This window comes from Lithobates pipiens, unplaced genomic scaffold (assembly GCF_037356315.1).
Source record: "Lithobates pipiens isolate NorthernLeopardFrog02 unplaced genomic scaffold, aLitPip1_a1.2 Scaffold_3, whole genome shotgun sequence".
Taxonomy (NCBI): domain Eukaryota; kingdom Metazoa; phylum Chordata; class Amphibia; order Anura; family Ranidae; genus Lithobates; species Lithobates pipiens.
In genome coordinates, this window is record NW_027507790.1 from 270,180,073 (window position 1) to 270,205,072 (window position 25,000).

Here is a 25,000-nt window from a genome sequence, read left to right on the forward strand (position 1 = left end):
CGGAAACAGCGGAAAATGCCGTCGGAAACAGCGGAAAATGCCGTCGGAAACAGCGGAAAATGCCGTCAGAAACAGAGGAAAATGCAGTCGGAAACGGCGGAAAACGCCGTCGGAAACGGCGGAAAACGCCGTCGGAAACAGCGGAAAACACAGTCGGAAACAGCGGAAAACGCCGTCAGAAACAGAGGAAAACGCTGGCGGAAAACTCCATCAGAAACAGCAGAGGACGCCGTCGGAAACAGCAGAAAACGCCGTCGGAAACAGCGGAAAACACCGTCAGAAACAGAGGAAAACGCAGTCGGAAACGGCGGAAAATGCAGTCGGAAACAGCGGAAAACGATGTTGGAAAAGATCATAAAACAGCGGAAAACGCCATCGGAAACAGCGGAAAACAGCGGAAGACGCCATCGGAAACAGCGGAAAACATCATAAAACAGCGGAAAACGGCGTCGGAAACAGCGGAAAACATCATAAAACATTGGAAAACGGCGTCGGAAACAGCGGAAAACATCATAAAACATCGGAAAACGGCGTCGGAAACAGCGGAAAACATCAGAAAACGGCGTCAGAAACATCAGAAAACAGCGGAAGACGCCATCGGAAACAGCGGAAAACATCATAAAACAGCGGAAAACGGCGTCGGAAACAGCGGAAAACATCATAAAACAGCGGAAAACGGCGTCGGAAACAGCGGAAAACATCATAAAACATCGGAAAAACGGGGTCGGAAACAGCGGAAAACAGCGGAAAACGCAGTCGGAAACAGCCGGAAACATCGGAAAACGCCATTCTGCGCATGCGCGTCCGAATTACGAACAAATCCGACTTGAGAACAAACAGGCAGTCCCAAACCTGTTCGTAACTCGGGGACTGCCTGTTATATTGATTGGTTTGTGGGCAAGTTATAGCGTCTACAAAACGGGATAGATTTATAGCATTTTTTTTTACTAGTAATGTCGGCGATCAGCGATTTTTATCGTGACTGCGACATTGTGGCAGACAGATCAGACAATTTTGGCGTGATTTTGGGACCATTCACATTTATACAGCAATCAGTGCAATTAAAAATGCATTGATTACTGTGTAAATGTCACTGGCAGCGAAGGGGTTAAACACTAGGTGGTGCTGTAGGGGTTACGTGTGTCCTAGGGAGTGATTCTAACTGGGGGGGGGGCTGTGTGTGACACGACACTGATCACCGCTCCAGACTACAGGGAGCTATGATCAGTGTCCTGTCACTAGGGCAGAACGGGGGAAATGTTTGTTTACATTAGCATCTCCCCGTTCTTCCTCTCCATGAGACGATCGCGGGTATCCTCCGCTGACATCGAGTCCGCGGGGCCCGCAATCGTGCTCACAAAGCTCCCGGCGCGATCCCACACGCCGCCTCTTAAAGGGCAACGTACATGTACATAATTCTGCCTGTAGGCCGCGCCCTTCTGCCGCAGTATATCTGTGTGAGGCGGTCGGGAAGCAGTTAACTTAAAAACGTATTACATACACTGTTATTTTACCGCCCGCTGTATATATACGTCATTACTTTGATGTTAACCACTTGCTTACAGGGCACTTAAACACCTTCCTGACCAGACCAATTTTCAGCTTTCGGTGCTCTCACAATTTGAATGACAATTACTCAGTCATGCAACACTGTACCCAAATGAATTTTTTGTCCTTTTTTTCCACAAATAGAGCTTTCTTTTGGTGGTATTTGATCACCTCTGGGGTTTTTATTTTTTGCGCTATAAATGAAAAAAGACCGAAAATTTGAAAAAAAACGCATATTTCTTTGTTTCTGTGACAGAATTATGCAAATTATTAATTTTTCTTCATAAATTTTGGTCACAATTTATACTGCTACATGTCTTTGGTAAAAATAACCCAAATTAGTGGATATTATTTGGTCTTTGTGAAAGTTAGAGAGTCTAGAAGCTGTGGTGCGAATCGCACAAAATTGATCACATTGATGTACTGGTGGCCTATCTCGCTTCTTGTGACCCGAACAAGTCAGGAAAGTACAAATACCCCCCAAATGACCCCTTTTTGGAAAGTAGACATTCCAAGGTATTTAGTAAGAGGTATAGTGAGCTTTTTGATGTTGTCATTTTTTTCCCACAATTCTTTGCAAAATTAAGATTTTTCATTTTTTTTTTTTTCTCCACAAAATTGTCATTGTAATAGGTTATTTCTCTCACATGGCATGTGTATACCACAAATGACACCCCCCAAAAAATTCTGCTACTCCTCCTGAGTATTACAATACCACGTGTGGGACTTTTTCACAGCCTGACCACATAGAGAGGCCCAACATGCAGGTAGCGCCATCATGTGTTCTAGGAACATAAGTTACACATCTAACTTGTTGACTATTTATTACACTTTTGAAGCACCAGGACAATGACACGTGACACTGATGACAGATGGCACTGATACGTGGCAATGATGACAGGTGGCACTGATGACAGATGGCACTAATATGTGGCACTGATGACAGATGGCACTAATATGTGGCACTGATGACGCGTGGCACTTATACGTGGCACTGATGACACGTGGCACTAATACGTGGCACTGATGACACGTGGCACTGAAACGTGGCACCGATGACAGATGGCACTAATACGTGGCACTAATATGTGCCACCGATGACAGATGGCACTAATACATGGCACCGATGACGCGTGACACTGATGACAGATGGCACTGATAAGTGGCATTGATGACACGTGACACTGACAACAGATGGCACGTGACACTGACAGGTGGCACTGATGACAAATGGCACTGATACGTGGCACTGATGACAGATGGCACTATGTGGCACTGATGACACGTGGCACTGACGGCAGGTGGCACTGGGGGCAGGTGGCACTGGGGGCAGGTGGCACTGGGGGCAAGGTGGCACTGACGGCAGGTGGCACTGGGGTGGATGGCACTGGGGGCAGGTAGCACTGGGGTGGATGGCACTGGGGGCAGGTAGCACTGGGGTGGATGGCACTGGGGGCAGGTAGCACTGGGGTGGATGGCACTAGGGGCAGGTAGCACTGGGGTGGATGGCACTAGGGGCAGGTAGCACTGGGGTGGATGGCCACTGGGGGCAGGTAGCACTGGGGTGGATGGCACTGGGGGCAGGTAGCACTGGGGTGGATGGCACTGGGGCAGATAGCACTGCTGGGGGCGGATGGCACTGCTGGGGGCGGATGGCACTGCTGGGGCGGATGGCACTTTTTATTTCATTTTTTTAATTTTTTTTTTTTTCCAGAATCAGAACGGCTGCCGCTGCAGCCGTTCATCTCTCCCCTCTCGCACTGTCTGTGCGAGGAAGGAGAGCGGCGCTGCGAGATGATCTCATATGTTTACATATGAGATCATCTCCCATTGGACACGCCGATCACGCTGTAAACGGCCGCTGTGATTGGCCGTTTACAGCGATCTGTGTTTGCCTGTCCCGGGGACACGGCGAACACAGAACTTCCGCGATGCGCGCCCGCGGCGGCGCGCATTGCGGAAGTAAACATCAGGCCGTCCAGGGACGACCGCCCGAACGAACGCGCCTGCTCTACGGCCGTAATTCGGCTATAGGGCGGGCGCGAGGAGGTTAAATACCTTCGCTATGGCAGCAGATAGCTGCCATAACTGCGGTATCTTTTTAACGCCTTGCTGACCAGCGCACAACGATATACGTCAGCACAATGGCGCGGCTGGGCAAATGGGCGTACAGGTACGTCCCCTTTAAATCGTGGCATTGTGGGCCTTCACGTGCCGCCCGCTGCATACTCCGTGGCCGTGCCCGCGGGCTCGATGTTCATCGCTGTCCCGCGAACGTTTGACAGAGCAGCAGAACGGGGAGATGCCTATGTAAACCAGCTCCCTGTCATGTTGTAGTGAGCCCCCCCCCCCCCTACAGTTAGAATAACTCCCTAGGACACACTTAACCCCTTGATCTCCCCCTAGTGTTTAACCCCTTCACTGCCAGTGTCATTTACACAGTAATCAGTGCATTTTTACAGCACTGATTGCAGTATAAAAGTCATTGGTCCCAAAATAGTGTCAAAAGTGTCCGATGTGTCCACCATAATGTCACAGTTACGATAAAAAGCGCAGATCGCCGCCATTACTAATAAAAAATATAATAATAATAATAACAACTTTTGCGCAAACCAATCAATTATAACTTATTGTGATTTTTATTTTTACCAAAAATATGTAGAAGAATACATATCTGCCTAAACTGAGAAAGAAATTAGTTTGTTTTATATATATTTTTGTATTTATTTGTATTTTTTGTGTTTATTATAATAAAAAGTAAAAAAATATAGCTTTTTTTCAAAATTCAAAAACACATTTTTTTGTTTAAAGTGCGAAAAATAAAAAACGCAGAGGCGACCAAATACCACCAAAAGAAAGCTCTATTTGTGGGGGAAAAAATAACGTAAATTTTGTTTTGGTGCAACGTCGCACATCCACGCAATTGTCAGTAAAAACGACGCAGTGCCGCATCGCAAAAAGTGCTCTGGTCAGGAAGGGGGTAAATCTTTCCGGGGCTGAAGTGGTTAAACAGCGGGCGGTCCGCTTTCACGTAAAAGTGGTCTGATCGGCGGATTTGCCTCAAGATGACTTTTATGGAGGGAGGCAGAACGCCGGCCAGCCTATGTAAACAAGGCAGATCGCCGTTCTGCTAGTAAGGAAAACAAAGATCTCGTATTTCTGCTAAGTATAAAACACTGATCTCGGTCTTCCTACAGTTAAACCATCCCTCACACAGTAAGAAAGCACTCCCAGGGAACACATGATGTTAACCCCTTCCCTGCCAGTGTCATCAGTACAGTGACAGTGCATTTTTTTTTAGCACTGATCACTGTATTGGTGTCACTGGTCCCCAGAAAGTGTCAAGTGTCGGTGTCCAATTTGTCTGCCGCAGTCCCCCTAAAGATCGCTGATCGCCGCCATTACTAGTAAAAAAATAAAAAGTCCCTCAATCTATCCCATAGTTTGTAGACCCTATAACTTTTGCGCAAACCAATCAATATACACTTATTGGGATTTTTGTTCACTAAAAACATTTAGCAGAATACATATTGGCCTAAATTGATGAAGACATTTTATAAAAAAAAATTGATTGTGAATGTTTTATAGCAGAAAGTAAAATATATATATATATTTTTTTTTTTTTAAATTCAAAATTGTCGCTCTTTTTTTGTTTATAGCGTAAAAAATATAAAACGCAGAGGTGATCACATGCCACCAAAAGAAAGCTCTATTTCAAGGATATGCAATTAGTGGACCTCCAGCTGTTGCAGAACTACAAGTGCCATGAGGCATAGCAAGACTCTGACAGCCACAAGCATGACACCCAGAGGCAGAGGCATGATGGGACTTGTAGTTGTGCAACAGCTGGAGGTCCGCTAATTGCAGATCCCTGCTCTATTTGTTGGGAAAAAAAAGGCATATATTTTATTTGGATACATCGTCGCACGACCGCGCAGTTGTCAGTTAAATCAACGCTGTGCCGTATCGCCGCCAAAAAATGGCCTGGTCGTGAAGTGGGTAAAACTTTCCAGAGCTGAAGTGGTTAACTCTCTTCATCTGCAGATCGAAGTTCATCCCTTTGATCTGTAGATGCGAAACGCAGAAAGATACAAATGATACAATGTTTTTAATGTAACTTTCTGTATTCGCAGCTGAGCAATGTTGTTGATAAACATTGGCAGACTGCTTTTTCTTTTTTTTTTCTCTGTGTAATCTTCAATGCAGCTGTGATTAATCAGAGATAAATTGCATTGTACTGGGATAGTGGGAATCCGGGCAGCAGAGCAGAAGGACTTGACATACTAGACACGCCCTGTGTACAACGATGACATGTTTTTGGGCATGTCTAGTACTGGGCAGAGAACGTTTTTCTACAACTGGATATTTAGAGTATCAAATATGTAATATTTGTATGTGGCTCCTTTTCTGCTTTACTTACGTGGTCTGAAGAAAACCGTTCAGTTTGAGGGTCCGGAGACACCTGAAGTCCGACTGTTGCAGCCCTGGCAATTGCGGACCACGAGCGCACACCATATCTCAAAATATTGGAGCCATTGGGTTAACTTTTTGATCAGACCACGTCATTTGACCAAGGATGCTTAAACATTTGCAAAGACGTTTGCAAAGGTAGCCATGAGGTCACAATGTATTCTAAGCATCGTCCGAAGCCACTGGATCAGCAACTAGAATTTTAAGCTTTTTCCACCAAAGCAGCGCGCTTTTTCTTTCACTACAGGTCTCCTTTGAAGCCCAATGGGATTTGTTAAAATCTGCTTAACACTGACCAGATGCATTGAAAGGAAGGGTGTGAAAAGTCCCGCAGAGTAGATGAGCCAGCGTGCTGTAGAGAAAGACTTTGTTCTATAGGCCGGAAGCAGTGGTCTCTCTGCTGAGGTTCAACATGCCCAACATGAGCTGAGTAAGACCTCGAGCTCGGCGATCAACGGGGAGCATGAGTTGATGGTGAAGCTGTAAGTCTGACTCAGCATGGGAAGAGAGGATTGGGGGGGGGGGGTCTGACCTCAGCAGAGAGTCCACTGGTGGAAAGTTCTATGTAGAAGGCTAAGCAGTTGGACCTTTAAAAATGTCAAAGGTTTTTTTTTATACCTGAGTTCTGGTCTTTCATGTGCTTTATGAGCTGCCTCCCATATATAGAGGTCACCTTCTCATATACAGTGCCTTGTGAAAGTATTCGGCCCCCTTGAACTTTTCAACCTTTTGCCACATTTCAGGCTTCAAACATAAAGATATAAAATTTAAATTTTTTGTGAAGAATCACCAACAAGTGGGACACAATTGTGAAGTGGAACGAAATCTATTGGATATTTTAAACTTTTTTAGCAAATAAAAAACTGAAAAGTGGTGCGTGCAAAATTATTCGGCCCCTTTACTTTCAGTGCAGCAAACTCACTCCAGAAGTTCAGCGAGGATCTCTGAATGATCCAATGTTGTCCTAAATGACTGATGGTGATAAATAGAATGCACCTGTGTGTAATCAAGTCTCTGTATAAATGCACCTGCTCTGTGATAGTCTCAGGGTTCTGTTGAAAGCGCAGAGAGCATCATGAAGACCAAGGAACACACCAGGCAGGTCCGTAATACTGTTGTGGAGAAGTTTAAAGCCGGATTTAGATACAAAAAGATTTCCCAAGCTTTAAACATCCCAAGGAGCACTGTGCAAGTGATCATTTTGAAATGGAAGGAGTATCAGACCACTGCAAATCTACCAAGACCTGGCCGTCCCTCTAAACTTTCAGCTCAGACAAGGAGAAGACTGATCAGAGATGCAGCCAAGAGGCCCATGATCACTCTGGATGAACTGCAGAGAACTACAGCTGAGGTGGGAGAGTCTGTCCATAGGACAACAATCAGTCGTACACTGCACAAATCTGGCCTTTATGGAAGAGTGGCAAGAAGAAAGCCATTTCTCAAAGATATCCATAAAAAGTCTTGTCTAAAGTTTGCCACAAGTCACCTGGGAGACACACCAAACATGTGGAAGAAGGTGCTCTGGTCAGATGAAACCAAAATCAAACTTTTTGCCCACAATGCAAAATGATATGTTTCGCGTAAAAGCAACACAGCTCATCACCCTCAACACACCATCCCCACTGTCACACATGGTGGTGGCAGCATCATGGTTTGGGCCTGCTTTTCTTCAGCAGGGACAGGGAAGATGGTTAAAATTGAGGGGAAGATGGATGCAGCCAAATACAGGACCATTCTGGATGAAAACCTGTTGGAGTCTGCAAAAGACCTGAAACTGGGACGGAGATTTATCTTCCAACAAGACAATGATCCCAAACATACAGCAAAATCTACAAAGGAATGGTTCACAAATAAACGTATCCAAGTGTTAGAATGGCCAAGTCAAAGTCCAGACCTGAATCCAATCGAGAATCTGTGGAAAGAGCTGAAAACTGCTGTTCACAAACGCTCTCCATCCAACCTCACTGAGCTCGAGCTGTTTTGCAAGGAAGAATGGGCAAGAATTTCAGTCTCTCGATGTGCAAAACTGATAGAGACATACCCCAAACGACTTGTAGCTGTAATCGCAGCAAAATGTGGCTCTACAAAGTATTAACGCAAAGGGGCCGAATCATTTTGCACGCCCCACTTTTCATTTTTTTATTAGTTAAAAAAGTTTCAAAAATCCAATAGATTTCGTTCCACTTCACAATTGTGTCCCACTTGTTGGTGATTCTTCACAAAAAACAAAAATTTTATATCTTTATGTTTGAAGCCTGAAATGTGGCAAAAGGTTGAAAAGTTCAAGGGGGCCGAATACTTTCGCAAGGCACTGTACAGGAGAGAGTAGGAGTGAGTACACTGAACAAAGCCTCTCTGACTCTGTTTTCCCTTCTCTTTGGGTCCTGCTGTGTGTCTGACAGACGATGGTAAGTTTTTGGGGGGGTGGGGGCATCACCCCTGTGCCTGTGCAACAAACACAACTACCCCCAAAAGGCCCGTGTTCTAACCTTGCACCCACTGCCAAAAGCCCGGCAACACCCATGGCACTGCTGAGAACTGTTTGCTATGAGTGCTTCAGATGGAGCCATTGTTAACACAGGAGGAAGACAGGTTATCTTTATAAAGGGGTCCCAACCACAGTCCTGGGTGGGAGTTGAGAGGTGAAGTTTCCTAGATCTCTCCACAGACAGTCAGGAGAGAGAGAGATATTCAACCACTTTGCCCATTCAGTGGCAGGTTCTTTTTGATAGCCTGGTCTTCAACACAATGCACCTTCTACAGGCTCCCACACTGCCCTTAGGGAGCAACAAGTCCAATCTCTGTTGGAGCCTACACAGGGTTACTTACCTTCTCTCCTCCCCACATGACAGTTCGTGACCTGGCAATTGGCCAATTACTACCTAATGGGAGGACGGGGGGGGGAAGGTTGCATGCTCCTCCATCTCCAGAAGTACTGGGTATTTCCAAGGGCTCTGACAGGTGAATGGGGAGGGGGGCTTTAAACGATTGGGTTTCTTTCGTTTTTTTTAATGCTCACTTGTAGTGATGTTTAAGGAGTCTGGAAATTTTCAGCTCTTGACTTTCATTCCGTACCCTAAATGACATAGCTAGCGTCACCCAACTCTTTCATCTCAAGTAGTGAAATTCCATTAGTGAACCGGCATCCTGCTGAATAACCTGTCCCTCTTGGGGTAATTCTGGTTACATCTGTTGTCCATCGTTTAGCCCACGTCCCTGGAGACACCTCCATCGTCACCCTGACAAACTTGTCCTTACATGGTCAAGGATTGTGCTGGACTGGTCTTCATATACTGGTCTTAGCAGAACATGAAAATATAGCAGTCTGGTGGAGATCCCCAATTTATCCCGGACATGCATGATTTATTTTCCTTACCCCAAAGGCTTTGCACTGCGGTTGAAGAGCAGCCACAAACGAGATGTCAACTGTTATTACTTGTACTCATTATTGCATTCCATGTCCTGCTCATGGAAGTCCTCCTCCTGGAAGTCCTCCTCCTGGAAGTCCTCCTCCTGGAAGTCCTCCCCCTGGAAGTCCTCCCCCTGAAAGTCCTCCCCCTGGAAGTCCTCCCCCTGGAAGTCCTCCCCCTGGAAGTCCTCCCCCTGAAAGTCCTCCCCCTGAAAGTCCTACCCCTGAAAGTCCTACCCCTGAAAGTCCTACCCCTGGAAGTCCACAATACAAAAAAGAATTTCCCCAATGGGGCTTTTTGGCAGCAGGATAGCAAAGTCAAATACCTTTATCATAATTGTATATAAAGAAATTGATTTATTCAAAAAATGTCCAATGTCATAGTATAGTTCGATACAATGTGTACAGTATATCATCTGGTTCAAAGAATACACATTACATATTCCACAATCCAATAAAACAAACATGTATAATTGCACATTGTTGTATTACATAGTATTATATAGTAGTTGAGCCCCGACGCGTTTCGACCGATATATGGTCTCTTCAGGGGGACAAATGGATCTGGAAGAATTTACATAAATTCAGAGTTAAAAAAACATGTCAATGTAGATAACATTAGGTGAGCCAATGGTAGTATATTTACCGCTCAAAAGTGGAATGGGTATTCCTATCACCCAAGATTCTAAGAGCCGCTTAGGGAATCCGAGAGGTCTCTGATGTTCGCCCCCGTCTCCCCATTGTATCGAACTATATACTATGACATTGGACATTTTTTTAATAAATCAATTTCTTTATATACAATTATGATAAAGGTATTTGACTTTGCCATCTGCTGCCAAAAAGCCCCATTGGGGAATGTCTTTTTTGTATATTTCGTATTTTAGGGGTGTGCAGCACTTTCCACCTTTCCTATATGTGTCTTCCTCTTTTCGGACCCCTGGAAGTCCTACCCCTGGAAGTCCTCCCCCTGAAAGTCCTCCCCCTGAAAGTCCTCCCCCTGGAAGTCCTACCCCTGGAAGTCCTACCGCTGGAAGTCCTACCCCTGAAAGTCCTACCCCTGGAAGTCCTACCCCTGAAAGTCCTACCCCTGAAAGTCCTACCCCTGGAAGTCCTACCCCTGGAAGTCCTACCCCTGAAAGTTTGAAGAGCTTGCTAATTGATCAGCGCGGAATACATTTCTCATAGTACATTATATGGCTAAATGCTTCTAGACACTTGACCATCACACCCTACGTGAGATTGTTGGATACCATATTCCAAAACCATAGGTGTTGATAGGCAGTTGACCCTCCTTTGTGGCTCTTAACAACGTCCACAGTTCAGAGAAAGTTTTCCGCAATATTTTGGAATGTGTTTGTGGGAATTTGTACCCATCCACCCGGGAGAACATTTGTGAGGTCAGGTTCTGATGGTGCATGAGAAGACCTGGCTCGTAATCATTCAGTATCACATAATTGTTTAAGATGTCTTTGTATGCTGTAGTAAATTAACAATGCCCTTCAAAGGAACACCTGAACTCAATCAGTTGAAGGTGGGGGAGGGGAGGGTCGACATACTTTGGGCTATATCGGTAGATATTATGGATGATGGTGATGTGATGGTTGGGTGTCCACAAAATTTTAGCACTACAGTAAATGTTCAGTAGAAGAAGCTATTGGCCCTGGTTCATCACACTACAATGGGATTTAAGGTAGGCTAAGCTGACATACAATAATAATGACTGAGACGCCACTTTGGCATGCCTTATGAACAATTTAATTGACCTAGTAGTTGTAAGCCTCTAAAATAAATGAATGAACAATGCATATCCTCATATAGTGTGTACTTATCTTAATATATAGCACCTAGTGTGAATCCTGTCTGCTCTGTCCTCCCTCTGCTATCTGTCACTTTATGCGGACACCAAGGAATCCCAGGGCGTGGGGCCATGCCCCCTCCAGCACACAGCGTGATGATATGAGCATGATTGACAGCCTCAGCTGTACATGTTTCCCTATGATACTGTGTAGAAGTTGGGGTCTATTCCCTCCACTCAGGTCTCAGATTACACTCAGTGCTGTACAGTGTGTGACATCAGATCTCTGCTCCCTGCCTTCTAAAGCTCACAAATGCATTGTAAATGATGGACTTTTACAGATGTAGAGAAGAGAGGACTGCAGATAAATGAGTACAATTTATGTGCGAGCCTTTGTTTCATCTCTGCGTATCACCCGAGGGCCCGTCACTGAGTATATGTAAGGGTTTACAACCACTTTAAAGAGGAAGTAAACCATGATGAGTTTACTTCCTCTTTCATTCCCTGCAAAGGCAAAGCATAATGGATTACGATGCATCGCATAGTAGTCCATTATGTGTCACTTACCTGACACAGGAGCCAGCAATGTTACCGCTGTCCCCTGTAGTCCGGCGCATCCATCTTCTCGGTGGGTCTCGCTGCTCCGACGCTGTCATTCGGCGAAGCCGTGATGACGTCACTCCCGCGCATGCGCACGGGAGCCACCACGCGCGGCATCTTCGTCGTTGACGGTGCCGCGCTCAGTGCATGCACCGTAGACAGCGGTGCCTGTTTTTCGGCAAATATCTCCTAAACCGTGTAGGTTTAGGAGATATTTCTTGGACCTACAGGTAAGCCTTAATCTAGGCTTACCTGTAGGTCAAAGTGTGTTGTAAGGGTTTACAACCACTTTAAGCATCATTGGGCCTATGATCTGTTTGAGAACCGAGATCATTTTCTGCTTTTAAAGGTCAAAGTCCTGCCTAGAAGTAGACACAGCAAAGTGTTTATTACCTCTTTTAGTCACAGAAGCCACCTTTGTGTACCTCTGTGACTTAGTTTTCCTTTGTTACTAGAGGCCTGATTCAGGGCTATGCTCCGCTAGCTGCTGCTTTTCCTGCACAGTTTCCAATTGGATGATGGAATGGCAGTTGAAATCGCTTAGCCATGGAGTCAAGGAAACTAAATTGGAGAGAGGCATTGAAGAGACTTTTCTGGCTAATAAGATGCCTTTTAGTTTTTTCTCTTACCGGTAAGTAGGTTTAATAGTTAGGTTGAATAAAGACACCAGTCCATCCAGTTCAACCTGAGTGAGTGTCTACAATTGTCCCTATACCTGTACATTGCACACTCACATTGGTCTCTACCCTCAAGGAGCCCACAATCCAGGGTCCCCATTCATATACTAGGGCCAATTTTGGACAGAAGCCAATTAACCTACCTGCATGTCTTTGGTCTTAAAGCGTAACTAAACCCTCTTCTCTTCTTCAGCCAAGAAAGCTACCATCGTGGCCTCTGATCCTCAACTGGCAATGTGACTGTTTTTTTGAAACCGTTAAGTCATTGGGTTTAGTTCCGCTTTTAAGAGCAGACACCACGAGTTGCTTTCTTTATTAGCCCTCACTGGACGGGGCATGGGCATCTCCATCAATTGCCCATGCCTCGTCCAATAAAAGTGCTCTTCCTGAACATTTTCTCTTCGGACAATGGAATGGCTTTTGGATGATTTTTGGCCATTGAGTCAAGGAAACTAAATCAGAAAGGGGCACTGAGGAGACTATTCAGGCTAATAAAGGATGTTTCTTGTGGCTTTTGTTCTTATGTAGGACTTAAGAGCAGACTCCACAAGTTGCCATCTTTGAAAAGCCCTCACTGGACGGGACATGGGCATCTCCACCAGTTGCCCAAGCCCCGTCCAATAAAACTGCTCTTCCTGAACATTTTCTCCTTGGACAATGGAATGGCCGTTGAATGCTTTTGGCCATGCAGTCAAGGAAACTAAATTACAAAGGAGCACCGAGGAGACTTTCCTGGGTAATAAAGGAGGTTCCTTGTGGTGTCTGCTGTTAAGCAGGACTTTAATACGGCAGTACAGGATTAGTTTAAAATCTGCAGTGCTGATAGACAGTGGTCACTAAAGGCATCTGCAGATGGTGACCTTTGTGATCAGGTGGCATGAAAGAGACAGCCTTCCAGGTTACTTGGATTACCCGTGAAATAACTGGAGCTCTAAAGTTTGGAGCTGTTAGAATTTGATTGGATGAAGGTACTTGTAGTCACCATTAGGTGACTATGAAAGCTTATTCTTGACTATAACATGTTCTCTTCTCTTTCCTCCCTGGGCTCTCAGGGGACTCAGTTGATTTTCAGTGCAGCAAAGGAACTGGGCCAGTTATCAAAGCTGAAGGTATAGTTCATTGTTGTGTGCTGCTTGTAGCATTTCCAGAGCTTAGCGTGTAATGTGTCTTGTCCCTCACTGCATGCCTCCAATGTCCCTCAAACAACGTCTTAAAGGATGTGTGCACTTTATAATGAAAATTCAGTATTTTGTGGAATTTGGTAAGTTAATGAATCCTCTGGGCGTGTTATCCACCCTAACAAGATTCCTCCGCAGCTGAATGACCTATGCTGGCAACTTTGCTGCAGCCACCAACAACCTACCATGGCCAGTCTGAGTCCCTTCCGCCACCCTCCACCTAATTCTTTGTCTACTGCAAGTTAATACTTAGGGGAGGAACATTGGTTTCCACGGTAAAGTAGAATTCCTTACAAAGCTTGTATTATGGAGGAAGGTGGGAAGGATTAGAACCTCCAGCATTTTTTTTTTTGCTGCCTTTGTCTTGCATGGAATGGTTTTTGGTACTTTTTGTGTTGATGGTGACATAGGAAGTGAGGTGAAATCTCTTAAAAGTAGATAAATACAAGGAGATGGATCCAAGTTCTTCATAATACGTATCCACCTTTTCGGGACCATAAAGGGTCCCTTCTTGATAAAGGTTAAAGCATATCTAAACCCAAAAATGAAATATATTTTAGGTTACTAGTAATGATGAGCTAAGGTTCAGGCTAAACCTGTGGGAAGCTGTCACCTAATAGAAGGCCCTGAAATTCCTCTCCCTGCATCCGCACGTAACAAAGGGGCAGGGATGCTCCTGACTTTTTGGCCAAGTGGCCATATTTGGTCCATGACCATGTTCAAAAAGGGCCACGGTTGCCATATTTGGATGATGATATCAGATTGTATCCCCTCCCATTTGTCATATTTGGATAATGATATCAGATTGTATCCCCCCCCCCCCATTTGTCATATTTGGATAATGATATCAGATTGTATCCCCCCCCCCCCCATTTGTCATATTTGGATAATGATATCAGATTGTACCCCCCCCCCCATTTGTTATATTTGGATGATGATATCAGATTGTATCCCCCCCCATTTGTCATATTTGGATAATGATATCAGATTGTATCCCCTCCCATTTGTCATATTTGGATGATGATATCAGATTGTATCCCCCCCCCATTTGTCATATTTGGATGATGATATCAGATTGTATCCCCCCCCCCATTTGTCATATTTGGATGATGATATCAGATTGTATCCCCCCCCCCCCATTTGTCATATTTGGATGATGATATCAGATTGTATCCCCTCCCATTTGTCATATTTGGATAATGATATCAGATTGTATCCCCTCCCATTTGTCATATTTGGATAATGATATCAGATTGTATCCCCCCCCATTTGTCATATTTGGATGATGATATCAGATTGTATCCCCCCCCCCCCATTTGTCATATTTGGATGATGATATCAGATTGTATCCCCTCCCATTTGTCATATTTGGATAATGATATCAGATTGTATCCCCTCCCATTTGTCATATTTGGATAATGATATCAGATTGTATCCCCTCCCATTTGTAACATATATTTGCAAGGTGGGGAATTCCACAACCACAGCTCATTGGGCTGGCGGCCAATATTATGTGACAACTTCATGTGGGTTTGGTCTGAACCTTAGCACATCATTCCTGCCAGCCTTTTAGATGTGGTGGCTGCATTGGATTTTTTTTTTTAGGCTTTTTATCCTTTATTCTCATTTGGTGACCCTACCAGTAACAGACTTTCTGTCCTAGGGTGACAATGCTCGCTTACTATACTGTATACTCTATATCAGCCTTTCTCAACCTTTTCAAAACAGAGGAACCCTTGAAATAGTTCTCTGGTCTCGGGGAACCCCTGCTAAAAATGAGAAATCTACAACTCATGATACAATAGTGTGATGGTCAGTGGGAAGAATGGTCCTTACACTTGTGGTCATTGGGAAGAATTACCTCCTTACAGATAGCTAACAAGATCAATGGTGTCGGTGGGAACTTATCAGAGAGGTAGAAATTGCCCAATGCTGAAGGAACCCCTACAACCTCTGATGGAACCCTAGGATTCCACGGAACCCTGGTTGAGAATCACTGCTCTATATTCAGCAGCTTGTGATGTTTTACAAATTTTCATTAGCATACCAAAACCCATTACTGAATTTTCATTATCTCCCGTAATTGTCCTTTACCCAAACCTCTGCGGTCATTGCATGGAATGCCACATGGCTGGGCTTGCAGCTTCCCGTTGCGCATTGTTGCGGTGTCACATGACAGTGTTTTGTGTTGCACTCGGCATGATGACAGCTTGCTATATCATGTCCTCGCTTTTCGTTCACCACTAATCGTCACATGACTGCTTCCTCTTAGGTATAGCATGTCATGGAATGTCACATGTCCTTATCCTCACGTGGAATGGTCTAGATGTTTGCAAAGTATGCTTATGTGTTTGCTGTGGTGTTATTACAATGTTGTGTTCAATAAATATCAGCTTCATGTCCTTTTGTGTAGAAAGTTGGTAAGTCTAGTACACTGGTGGTCATTAAAAAATACTCCTTAGTTTGGTGGTTAGCAAGGAGAATGGTCCATCCACACCATACAAAGCCTGTTTGAAAACACAAGTGATAGCAGCCTCAGCCCAGCTCCGTTTAAGCCATGCCACCGATGCATTTCATCCCATCGTGGGTCTCAGTCATGGAGTCTTTTGTCATGGACCTCCATTACTAAGCCCCATAGGCAGGGCGAGACTTAGGCTAAGCTGAGGCTCCTATCACTCGTGTGACGGACGGGCTTGTATAGTGTGCCGGAATGGAACGTTTCTCTTGCTTTCGGGGTGTATAGAGTCAACACAGACGTTTCACCTAACCTGCACCCTCAGCGGAATCCATCAGATGTGGCTATAGAAGCCTGTGCTGGGAACCAAAACTTTGAGGTTCACCAGACGCAAGGGGAATTTTACACACTAGAATGCCCAGACGTTCTCAATGTGTATTTCTAAATTCATTCATTTGTTGGCAATAGCACAAAAAAATACCTGTAAGAAGTTCAGTGGTTTTATATTCTTATATTTAAATTACGATTCTGTAAAATGAGCTTCTCTGTGCCAAAGCGGAGGATGGGCAGTAAGTCCTTCTGTTATGGGTAAGTGACCATGGAGATTGGCAGTCCCGGTGACAGCTCTAGAGCCATCTAGTGGCAGTTGCGGGTCTCTGCTGTTGGGTGGTAACCATTTCTTATTGTTCCAGGATCACATGGTTCGAGAAGAGACTCGGAGTCTGACCCCAAAGCAATGTGCGGTCATGGATCTGGCTCTGGATACTATCAAGGTAAACCCAACACTGAAAATCTGGTCATATCAATATTATTTTGTTATTAGATTGGAATTTTTCATTGCATTTGGACATATTTTTTTTTTTTTTGTCACGTGTTGCTGTTTTTTCAAAGCCATCCAAATTGTCATCAAAGTTATAACTGGTTTCAATTCATCTTTATTTGACCTTTTTTTTTTTCATTTGCCACAGATTGAAAAAAAAGTTAATGAGCAACAAAATCGCACCGGTCACAGGCTCCTTGTGACGCGTTTCACCATAATATAGGACAGTCTGCTTTATGCCTCTTTAAGCAACAAAATCATATCAGACAGACTGCACTACTGATGCATTTCACCCTAACATAGGGCTTGGTCTGCTTTATTCCTTTTTCAGCCACAAAATCATGTCAGACACAGACTCCACGACTGACGCATTTCATACTAATGTAGGGCTTAATTGTAGTGATGGACGAACTTCCGACGGGACGTTTCGCGAACGCGAAACGCGAACGGACACAAACGTTCGCGAAAACGACCGTTCGCCGCGGGCTCCATTGACTTCAATGGGAGGCGAATTTCGCAAACCTTTAGGTCGAATTTGCGGCCACGGGGTAATTATTAGGGGGTAGCACGTAGTCCCACCACCTGGACAATAGCATAATACATGTATGAGGTGAATTTGGGATCGATAACTACAAGCATTTTTTTTTTATTTGGGAAATTGTTCTGACAATTCAGGACTATGGAGCTAATGAAGGCAATGGAGGAGAGGGAAGGTCAGGGACCAGGGTAGGCAAACAAGAGGGTGCAGGAGATACAGAGCACTGACAGCAGCACCGTAATACAGAGCACTGACATCAGCACCGTGACATACAGCGCTGACAGCAGCTCCGTGACATACAGCGCTGACAGCAGCTCCGTGACATACAGCGCTGACAGCAGCTCCGTGACATACAGCGCTGACAGCAGCTCCGTGACATACAGCGCTGACAGCAGCTCCGTGACATACAGCGCTGACAGCAGCACCGTGACATACAGCGCTGACAGCAGCTCCGTGACATACAGCGCTGACAGCAGCTCCGTGACATACAGCGCTGACAGCAGCTCCGTGACATACAGCACTGACAGCAGCTCCGTGACATACAGCGCTGACAGCAGCTCCGTGACATACAGCGCTGACAGCAGCACCGTGACATACAGCGCTGACAGCAGCTCCGTGACATACAGCGCTGACAGCAGCTCCGTGACATACAGCGCTGACAGCAGCTCCGTGACATACAGCGCTGACAGCAGCTCCGTGACATACAGCGCTGACAGCAGCTCCGTGACATACAGCGCTGACAGCAGCTCCGTGACATACAGCGCTGACAGCAGCTCCGTGACATACAGCGCTGACAGCAGCTCCGTGACATACAGCGCTGACAGCAGCTCCGTGACATACAGCGCTGACAGCAGCTCCGTGACATACAGCGCTGACAGCAGCACCGTAAGCAGCCCCAGGAGGAAGTCAGCACAGCACAGGGATGGTGTGATCCCCTCATAATAAGAACCCCCAGGAGGAAGTCAGCACAGCACAGGGATGGTGGGAGCCCCTCATAATAAGAACACCCAGGAGGAAGTCAGCACAGCACAGGGATGGTGGGAACCCCTCATAATAAGCAGCCCCAGTAGAAATATGACACCGCTCAACCTCTTCAAAGAGGAGGGTAGGGGCATATAGTACGGTGTGCTTTTTTGGGTCAGGGAAGTGAGCCAAATGAATTAAGAAGGTCTGTGTGCTTGATTCCAAAAATTGTTTATAGACATATACATGGTCTACTGATCACATGTGTTGAATTCCTCCGAGATCCATGCCTCATTCATTTTTAGAAATGTGAGGTAGTTAACACTGTGGTGAGCTAGGCGAGTACGCTTATCGGTCACAATCCCCCCTGCTGCGCTGAACGTCCTTTCGGACAGGACACTGGATGAGGGGCAAGCCAACAGTTCGATTGCAAATTGGGCAAGCTCTGGCCAGAGGTCAAGCCTGCCCACCCAGTAGTCTAGGGGTTCATCACTCCTCAGAGCGTCCACATCGGCCGTTAACCCAATGTAGTCGGACACCTGACGGTCTAGGCGTTCCCTGATGCTGGATCCGGATGACACCTGTCGATGGGTCGGCTGAAAGAATGACCTCATATCCGAAGTCACCAACACATCTTCAAACCGGCCTCTTCTTGCAGGCGCTGTTGGATTGGTACCCGCAAATCCTTCTCTGGGAGTGGGAATTGCTCCTCTGCCAGCGCACGCAAAAGCAGAATGCAGCATTTCTCGAAGCAAGGCCTGGAAGTGCTGCATTCTGACAGCCCTCTGCGACGGCGGTAACATTTCCGCCATTTTGTGTTTGTACCGGGGGTCTAAGTACGTTGCCACCCAGTACTGGTCCTTGACCCTCATGCTTTTTATACGGGGGTCCCTATTAAAACACTGGAGCATGAAGGCCCCCATTTGCACTAAAGTGGAAGCGGTGTGGTGGCCTGGCTCCTGCTCATCATCCAGGATAATGTCGTCCTCTTCATTCTCCTCTCCCCATCCTCGCACAACAGGGATCCCAGAAAGGTTTAAAGCATGCTCTTCTTGCTCCTGCTCATCCGCCCCGGCACCATCCTCCTCTGACTCCTCATCAGACTCCTGTTGTTGACTTGTCTCAGATAGAGTAGCCCCCCCTGGGAATTCATCCAGCATTGCGACTTCCTCATCTTCCCGCTCCTGCTCCTCCACAGCCTGATCAATGACACGACGCAATGCACGCTCCAGAAAGAAGGCATAAGGTACCATGTCACTGATGGCGCCATGGCTGCGACTGACCAGTTTGGTGATCTCCTCAAATGGCCGCAGAAGTCTGCATGTGTCGCGCATGAGCAGCCACTGGCGCGGTGAAAAAAAACCCAGCTCCCCAGAACCGTTTCTTTCGCAGAGTTCATACAGGTAGACGTTAACTGCACGTTTCTGCTGGAGCAGCCTATCAAGCATATAGAAGGTTGAGTTCCATCGCGTCGGGCAATCGCAAATAAGACGTCTGACCGGCAGATGGTGTCGCCGCTGAATGTCAGCAAGGCGAGCCATGGCCGTGTAAGATCTTCTGAAATGGGCCGAGATTTTCCTTGCCTGCCGCAAGATGTCCTGGACCCCAGGGTATTTGACAAGGAATCGCTGCACGACCAAGTTTAAGACGTGTGCCATGCACGGCACGTGCGTGATTTTGCCCTGTTTCAATGCGCTAAGCAGATTGGCACCGTTGTCACACACCACTTTACCAACTGTCAAATTGAGCGGTGTTAGCCACTCATCTGCCTGTGAACGCAAAGCTGAAAGGAGTGCCGGGCCAGTGTGGCTCTTTGCTTCCAGGCACAACAGACGCAGCACGGCATGGCAACGTCTCACCTGGCATGTGGAATAGGTTCTGGGGAGCTTGGGCGGTGCAGTGGAAGAGACGCTAGCAGCGGAAAAGGAGGAGGCAGCTGAGGAGGAGAGGGAGGAGGATGGAGTAGGAGGAGGAGAAGAAGAGTCAGGCCTGCATGCAATCCGTGGCGGTAAAACCAAATCTACACGGGTGCCACGGGTTACATGCTTGACGGCCGTCAGAAGGTTCACCCAGTGGGCAGTAAAACTGATATACCTTCCCTGCCCGTGTTTGCTAGACCACGTGTCTGTGGTCAGATGTATCTTGGCACCGACACTGTGTGCCAGAGATACATTCACTTGCCGCTGAACATGGCCATATAGCTCTGGGATGCCCTTCTCTGAGAAATACTTCCTTCCTGGGACCTTCCATTGTGGTGTTCCAATGGCCACAAATTTGCGAAAGGCCTCCGAGTCCACCAGTTTATATGGCAGTAGTTGGCGGGCTATGAGTTCTGACAAGCCAGCCGCCAACCGTTGGGCAAGAGGGTTATCCGGCGTCATCATTTTTTTACGCTCAAACATTAGGCCCACGGAAGCCTGCCTTTTTGCAGAAAAATGTGAGCTTGGCGTGATGGAAGGTGGAGTGGAGGACAATTGTGAGGAGAGAGGAGAAGGAGAAGTAGAAGACGAGGCTGGACGGTGAGAGCCTGCAGTGTGGCTTTGTGTGTTCCGTTGCTCCCACTGGGCTCGGTGATGGCTGCTCATGTGCCTTCTTAAGGCGGTCGTCCCTAGGTGAGTATTGGGCTTACCGCGACTAACGCGTTGACTGCAAAGATTGCAGATGGCAACGCTATTGTCAGCAGCGGACACGTTAAAAAAAGCCCACACTGCGGAGCCATGTGCCGGTGTCCTGGGAGCGCCAGATGTGACCGTACATGGTCGATGACTCGCTCCTGATACATTTGCAGTCTGCTTTGTCCCTGCTGTGCAATGTAAGTCATTGCTGCTTCTCCTCCCTATCTGCTGGTCCATATCTCCCTCTGAACTCCCCTCCTCTTCCTCTCTTGTGGGCACCCACGTGACATCACTAGACACGTCATCATCAACGTCACCTTCCCCACCGCTATAAGTAGAGTAGGCAGCAACACCGGGGACCAACCTCCTCCTTGGGCTGATCTGGGTACTGGCGTCAGACTGCTGAGTAGCGCTTGTTGCTACCTCCTCTTCCTGATCCAATACCAAGAGTGGCTGCGCATCAGAAATGTCCTCTTGATATGGATCGGAAAATAATTCCAGTGACTCAAGCGGAAGGTATGTGGTGGTGGTGGTGGTGGTCGTGTTGTTGGTGGTAGTGTCTTTGGGGGTGCACATAGCAGAGAGTGAAGAAGAGGGTGCAGATCGAGAGGATGAGGAGGGTGCAGAAGAGTAAGGCTGAGCGAGCCACTCAACCAAGTCTGGTGCATCCTTTAAAGTAATTGAACGCACCTTCTGCAACTTCCCACTTTGGCTCAAGCCTGTTGCTCCTGCCCTACCCCTACCACCCCTGCGGAAGGGCCTGCCTCTTCCTCTGCATGTCATTTTTTAAATGACCCTGTGACAAAACTCTTAGTCCCTATACCGCTGAAGGACTGCTGCAGTATAGGTGAGCGGTCAGCAGTGGTGCACGTCAACCCTATCTATTGTGGACCTATAGCGGTCCTTACAGAACAGCAGACTGTACCGCACTCAAGCCTATGTACCGTAGCACCCTATACCAAGTTACCAGTCCTTATAAGAACTTTTGTGGACCAAGCAGGTTGTGTATTAGTGTTTAGCAGACTGTACGTCAGTCCCTATACCGCTGAAGGACTGCTGCAGTATAGGGCAGCGGTCAGCAGTGGTGCACGTCAACCCTATCTATTGTGGACCGATAGCGGTCCTTACAGAACAGCAGACTGTACCGCACTCAAGCCTATGTACCGTAGCACCCTATACCAAGTTACCAGTCCTTATAAGAACTTTTGTGGACCAAGCAGGTTGTGTGTTAGTGTTTAGCAGACTGTGCGTCAGTCCCTATACCGCTGAAGGACTGCTGCAGTATAGGGCAGCGGTCAGCAGTAGTGCACGGCAACCCTATGTATTGTGGACCGATAGCGGTCCTTACAGAACAGCAGACTGTAACGCACTCAGGCCTATGTACCGTAGCACCCTATACCAAGTTACCAGTCCTTATAAGAACTTTTGTGGACCAAGCAGGTTGTGTGTTAGTGATTAGCAGACTGTACGTCAGTCCCTATACCAATGAAGGACTGCTGCAGTATAGGGCAGCGGTCAGCAGTAGTGCACGGCAACCCTATGTATTGTGGACCGATAGCGGTCCTTACAGAACAGCAGACTGTAACGCACTCAGGCCTATGTACCGTAGCACCCTATACCAAGTTACCAGTCCTTATAAAAACTTTTGTGGACCAAGCAGGTTGTGTGTTAGTGTTTAGCAGACTGTGCGTCAGTCCCTATACCGCTGAAGGACTGCTGCAGTATAGGGCAGCGGTCAGCAGTGGTGCACGTCAACCCTATCTATTGTGGACCGATAGCGGTCCTTACAGAACAGCAGACTGTACCGCACTCAAGCCTATGTACCGTAGCACCCTATACCAAGTTACCAGTCCTTATAAGAACTTTTGTGGAACAAGCAGGTTGTGTGTTAGTGATTAGCAGACTGTACGTCAGTCCCTATACCAATGAAGGACTGCTGCAGTATAGGGCAGCGGTCAGCAGTAGTGCACGGCAACCCTATGTATTGTGGACCGATAGCGGTCCTTACAGAACAGCAGACTGTACTGCACTCAGGCCTATGTACCGTAGCACCCTATACCAAGTTACCAGTCCTTATAAAAACTTTTGTGGACCAAGCAGGTTGTGTGTTAGTGTTTAGCAGACTGTGCGTCAGTCCCTATACCGCTGAAGGACTGCTGCAGTATAGGGCAGCGGTCAGCAGTAGTGCACGGCAACCCTATGTATTGTGGACCGATAGCGGTCCTTACAGAACAGCAGACTGTACTGCACTCAGGCCTATGTACCGTAGCACCCTATACCAAGTTACCAGTCCTTATAAGAACTTTTGTGGACCAAGCAGGTTGTGTGTTAGTGATTAGCAGACTGTACGTCAGTCCCTATACCAATGAAGGACTGCTGCAGTATAGGGCAGCGGTCAGCAGTAGTGCACGGCAACCCTATGTATTGTGGACCGATAGCGGTCCTTACAGAACAGCAGACTGTAACGCACTCAGGCCTATGTACCGTAGCACCCTATACCAAGTTACCAGTCCTTATAAAAACTTTTGTGGACCAAGCAGGTTGTGTGTTAGTGTTTAGCAGACTGTGCGTCAGTCCCTATACCGCTGAAGGACTGCTGCAGTATAGGGCAGCGGTCAGCAGTAGTGCACGGCAACCCTATGTATTGTGGACCGATAGCGGTCCTTACAGAACAGCAGACTGTAACGCACTCAGGCCTATGTACCGTAGCACCCTATACCAAGTTACCAGTCCTTATAAGAACTTTTGTGGACCAAGCAGGTTGTGTGTTAGTGATTAGCAGACTGTACGTCAGTCCCTATACCAATGAAGGACTGCTGCAGTATAGGGCAGCGGTCAGCAGTAGTGCACGGCAACCCTATGTATTGTGGACCGATAGCGGTCCTTACAGAACAGCAGACTGTAACGCACTCAGGCCTATGTACCGTAGCACCCTATACCAAGTTACCAGTCCTTATAAGAACTTTTGTGGAACAAGCAGGTTGTGTGTTAGTGATTAGCAGACTGTACGTCAGTCCCTATACCAATGAAGGACTGCTGCAGTATAGGGCAGCGGTCAGCAGTAGTGCACGGCAACCCTATGTATTGTGGACCGATAGCGGTCCTTACAGAACAGCAGACTGTAACGCACTCAGGCCTATGTACCGTAGCACCCTATACCAAGTTACCAGTCCTTATAAGAACTTTTGTGGACCAAGCAGGTTGTGTGTTAGTGATTAGCAGACTGTACGTCAGTCCCTATACCAATGAAGGACTGCTGCAGTATAGGGCAGCGGTCAGCAGTAGTGCACGGCAACCCTATGTATTGTGGACCGATAGCGGTCCTTACAGAACAGCAGACTGTACTGCACTCAGGCCTATGTACCGTAGCACCCTATACCAAGTTACCAGTCCTTATAAAAACTTTTGTGGACCAAGCAGGTTGTGTGTTAGTGTTTAGCAGACTGTGCGTCAGTCCCTATACCGCTGAAGGACTGCTGCAGTATAGGGCAGCGGTCAGCAGTAGTGCACGGCAACCCTATGTATTGTGGACCGATAGCGGTCCTTACAGAACAGCAGACTGTAACGCACTCAGGCCTATGTACCGTAGCACCCTATACCAAGTTACCAGTCCTTATAAGAACTTTTGTGGACCAAGCAGGTTGTGTGTTAGTGATTAGCAGACTGTACGTCAGTCCCTATACCAATGAAGGACTGCTGCAGTATAGGGCAGCGGTCAGCAGTAGTGCACGGCAACCCTATGTATTGTGGACCGATAGCGGTCCTTACAGAACAGCAGACTGTACCGCACCCAAGCCTATGTACCGTAGCACCCTAGACAGACCAAGTTACCAGTCCTGATAAAGAGCTTTGTGGAACAAGTGAGTTGTGAATGATTAGCAGACTGCAGCAGAAGGGCAGCAGTCAAGTATAATATTCTTTCTATATTT

General features: G+C 46.8%; 1 protein-coding gene across 9 annotated transcripts in view; it reads left to right on the forward strand.

Annotated features, from left to right (window-relative positions):
* UNC13B (unc-13 homolog B) overlaps window positions 1-25,000 on the forward strand; it is a 626,059-nt gene that overhangs the window by 586,436 nt on the left and 14,623 nt on the right. For 8 of the 9 annotated variants that reach the window (XM_077463165.1, XM_077463167.1, XM_077463166.1 and 5 more), the window contains 2 exons: window positions 13,555-13,611; window positions 16,828-16,908. In XM_077463165.1, coding sequence (XP_077319291.1) covers window positions 13,555-13,611; window positions 16,828-16,908 — 138 coding nt within the window. The remainder of the gene's footprint in view (window positions 1-13,554; window positions 13,612-16,827; window positions 16,909-25,000) is intronic. The other variant, XM_077463164.1, reaches the window with a different exon arrangement.